Consider the following 4,023-nt stretch of genomic DNA (forward strand, 5'->3'; position numbering starts at 1 on the left):
ATAGCTTTGTCATCGTCACTTCGTCAGCTCCAGCCTCCAGGACTACACAACACGAGCCCCCCGCTGAGCACGAGCCATGCCCGGCCTTGTGCTTGTGCACCATCGACCTATCCAAAGTTAGCTGCCCGAAAGAAACCTCCTCGCGTCTCTCGTCGTCATCAACCGGCGGCAGCGCGCCGCATGCGCACGTCACCGGCCCGGCCGCATGCGATGCGCGGCCAACATGTCGTTGACGCCAGCCGTGGCGGCTTTAAATCCGCGGGACGCCTCCTCCTCTTGGCTCTTGTTCGCCAGCCGTACGTCGTCGTCAGTGTCGTGTACTCGTTTTCCCTTCCAAGGCACCCGTTGCGAGGGCGGAGGCGCCGATGGCCGGGGCGGGAGCGGGGGCGCTGGCCGGGCTCGCAGCGTGCGCGACGCTGGCGTGCAACGTCGCAGGCGCCGTGCTCTTCCTCCTCAGCCAAGACGACGAGCGGCTGCGGCGCGGGTGTGCGGCGAGGTTGGGCGCTGGCGGCGTCGCGTCGCAGCCGGTGGAGGAGTGCGGGGATGAAGAGGCGCTCGCGCCGGACGCCGTCCTCAACCTCGAGCTGTGCGTGTCCGCCCGTTCACGTCCCGCGTCGCGGGCGCAAGGTAACTGCATCTCGCACAGAGCTGAACTGAAGCTTGGCTTGCGCTGCATGCAGCGGCGACCCGACGATGTACCGGGCGTTCTGGCGGGAGGTTGGGGACTGCGGCGCCACCGTGATCCGCGGGTGCCAGGGGATGAGCTACTTCTCCGACGACGACGCCGTGCTCTGCTGGTTCCTCGAGCCGGAGCTGGAGCGCGAGGTGCGCCGACTCCACCGCATCGTTGGAAACGCCGTCGTCGACGGCTACCACCTCGTGGTCGGCACCGGCGCCACCCAGCTCTACCAGGCCGCCATGTACGCGCTCAGTTCGCCGGCGCGCCGGGACCAGCCCGTACCCGTCGTCTCGCCGGCGCCGTACTACTCTGTAAGATCACACAACACACGCCGAGTGCTAGTATTATTACTGTGCAATACTATGATATGATCTGGAATATATTACGCGCAACCATATATTTTGTGCAATTATAAACAATCTCCACTTTTCATTCTCCATCTTTAAACATTGTAGCTAGTTACACTTTTTATTCTCTATTTTAAAATATTGTCAATCTATGATTTACAACATATTGCTCGGTTGGCTCTCACGTGGTGTCGGTGTTTCGAATATCGTTCTGCTCCGATAATTAAATTTATTTCTGTGCTCCAGACGGTGTGTACGATAGACGTAGGATTTATACTGGTTCGAGCAAAACGTCTCTACATCTAGTCATGAGTGGCTTGTGCTACCGGTACCATTGATGATCAAAATTGGTAGTAGGGGTTACAAGCAAGGCAGGAAAGGAAGGAGAGTCTTCAAAGTCTCTTGTTCGTGGTGGAGGTAGTTACAAGGTGGAGTCCTAGTTAAGTTTTGGCTTGGCGATGGGGCTCCAACCTTCAGATCCTCCTCCTATTCGTGGGTCTTCTGGGCGTTGTCTCGTCTGGGTCGTCCTTGTGTCGTCCGTCCAAGAGAAGCAACCTCCATGTGCCCTCTCCAGACAGACGTCCTCCTGTGCGGTCGGGAGCCGACCCCCCTTATAGACTAAGGAGGTAGGGGTTAGCCCGCGGTGGCTTCTTTGGAAAGGATCCACCGGTTAATGGTAAAACCGAGCCTCTTTACCGTGCGGTTGGGGGCCGGCCTCCCTTATAGACTAAGGAGGTAGGGGTTAGCCCGCGGTGGCTTCTTTGGAAAGGATCCACCAGTTAATGGTAAAACCGAGCCTCTTTACCATGAGGTAAAGTCACGTGTGCTTGTGGTTGCCTGTTGTCCCGTATTATTTATTACGGACGACGTAGATAGTGTGGCCCCGAGCACCATCACTTGGGCTATGTCGATCTCTGGCCTTCGTAGCCTGAAACTCGACGCGGCTTGTCGTGTTGCGCGGGATCCAGTCGAGGGGTTTCCCTTCGACACATTTACTTCTGTCCGGTTCGTCACACTCGATTCTAGACTCGGTGCCGCGGGATTCGTTAGGAGGCGGTAGACATTACCTATCCTCTTCGGCTGCGGGCTCAGTTACCAGAGACTTTTTTCTCCGATGTGCTCGGATCGACATGTGGTAAGAAAAAAAAATGTTAAGATACTGTTACCTCATGATTTATAACATAAATGTATTGATTGCACCGCCTCTTTAAAAAAATAAGTATTGATTGCACGATATATTTCGGCTATCATCACGTGATGAGAAAAAATGGTTTTTTTGTCCTCCATGCCAGTCCTATCCGCCGCAGACAGACCTCCTGCTGTCGGACTTCTACCGCTGGGCCGGCGATGCCAACACGTTCACCGGCGATGAATGCATCGAGCTGGTCTGCTCGCCGAACAACCCCGACGGCGCCATCCGCGAGGCCGTCGTGAGGTCCGCCGGCGCCAAGGCGATCCATGACCTGGTGTACTACTGGCCACAGTACACGCCCATCACCGGGCCCGCCGCCCACGACATCATGCTCTTCAGCGTGTCCAAGCTCACCGGCCACGCCGGCACGAGGCTCGGGTACGTGCGTAACAACAGCTGCAGCATCAGCTTGGGTTGCATTTGTAACAACGACGGCGGTGGCTTTCTTCTCTCCTCAGGTGGGCGCTGGTGAAGGACCGCGAAGTGGCCAGGAATATGGTCTACTTCGTCGACCGCAGCACCACCGGCGTATGCAAGGAGTCGCAGATGCGCGCCACCGAGATCCTCGGGGTGGTCTCCGACGCCTACGAGGCCGTCCCGCCGGCCAGGGCCAGCGGCGCGGTGCCCCGCCTCTTCGACTTCGCGCAGCGGCGCCTGGAGGAGCGCTGGCGCATCCTGCGCGCCACCGTGGCTGCCACCGGCGCCTTCAGCCTGCCCGAGGAGACCTCCGGCTACTGCAACTTCGCCAAGCAAACCGTGACAGCTTGCCCTGGTAACAATGAACTGGACATTAACCATCGTCATGCCAAGGTGCTCTGCATGTCTGAAACTCTGGATTTTTCTCGGATCTGGCTTGTCTGTAGCGTTCGCGTGGCTGCGATGTGAGAAGGAGGGCGTCGAGGACTGCGCCGAGTTGCTCGCCGGCCACAAGATCGTGGGTAGCGGCGGGGAGCAGTTCGGAGGAGACGCGCGGTGCGTCAGGATCAACATGCTGGACAGGGACAACGTGTTCAACATGCTCGTCCAGCGCCTCTCCTCTATAAACTGAACGGAGTGAATGCATGGAGTGGCACAGCAGCCTGCATTGCCACAAATAAAATGAACCCAGAAGGATCTGGTGTCTTTTTCTTTTGTCAGTTTGGTATCTTGGGTCCTGGTAGAGAAACTTTGTTTCGGTTTGCTTTTGATGCTTTGGACTGAACTGTGTGTCAACTCAGTAGACTGTTATGGATTCAGGAATAAAATAAGAGAGAGAAGGGTTTCTGTGCTAGAATCAATACCATGAACTATTCAGCTATAGCTTCATTGATGGATTGAAAGAAATCTGGATTAGCACCAGTGGAGCAGATTCCAAAATGGGCTGTCACTGGTTTAGTCCAACTAACCGGCACATCAAGTGTTCACGTGCCGGGGTCACCGGACACAGGAAGGAGGCCGCCTGCTGCCGTCGCTGCAGGCGCTACGGCGGGACGGCGCAGCTAGCACACCGGCATCCACGCACTCCTCAACTCGAGCGCTACGGCGTGGCCTCCTCCTGCTCAGGTGTCTGTGCCCCGGGCCCCCGGCATCCTCGGGAACGTCAACAATGTTCCGCCCAAGCCCGTGGTGCGAATGCTCTATCTGCCAATCGACTACGCCGCCCTCATCCCGCCACAACTCCTCTACATTTTTGCAGCAGATGAGGATGATCAGCAGCTGGCGGGGAGCTGATGAGGATGATGCGGTCCGATCTTCCGATAGAGACAATCTCTACTACTCTATAAGAACGTAACGTAGACAGTGGTGCACGGTTCTATCTCCTCAGA

The 4,023-nt window shown here is 56.9% G+C and overlaps 1 protein-coding gene across 1 annotated transcript; it reads left to right on the plus strand.

Moving 5' to 3' along the window:
- The first annotated feature begins 312 nt into the window (after nucleotides 1–312).
- On the plus strand, nucleotides 313–3,516 carry LOC100193435 (uncharacterized). Its single transcript, NM_001138555.1, is given in 5 exon segments — nucleotides 313–586; nucleotides 681–990; nucleotides 2,319–2,596; nucleotides 2,677–2,990; nucleotides 3,082–3,516. Coding segments are annotated over 5 exon segments (1,308 nt in total). The 5' UTR covers nucleotides 313–365; the 3' UTR covers nucleotides 3,267–3,516.
- The last annotated feature ends 507 nt before the right edge of the window (nucleotides 3,517–4,023 follow it).

Source organism: Zea mays, chromosome 6 (assembly GCF_902167145.1).
Source record: "Zea mays cultivar B73 chromosome 6, Zm-B73-REFERENCE-NAM-5.0, whole genome shotgun sequence".
Taxonomy (NCBI): Eukaryota; Viridiplantae; Streptophyta; class Magnoliopsida; order Poales; family Poaceae; genus Zea; species Zea mays.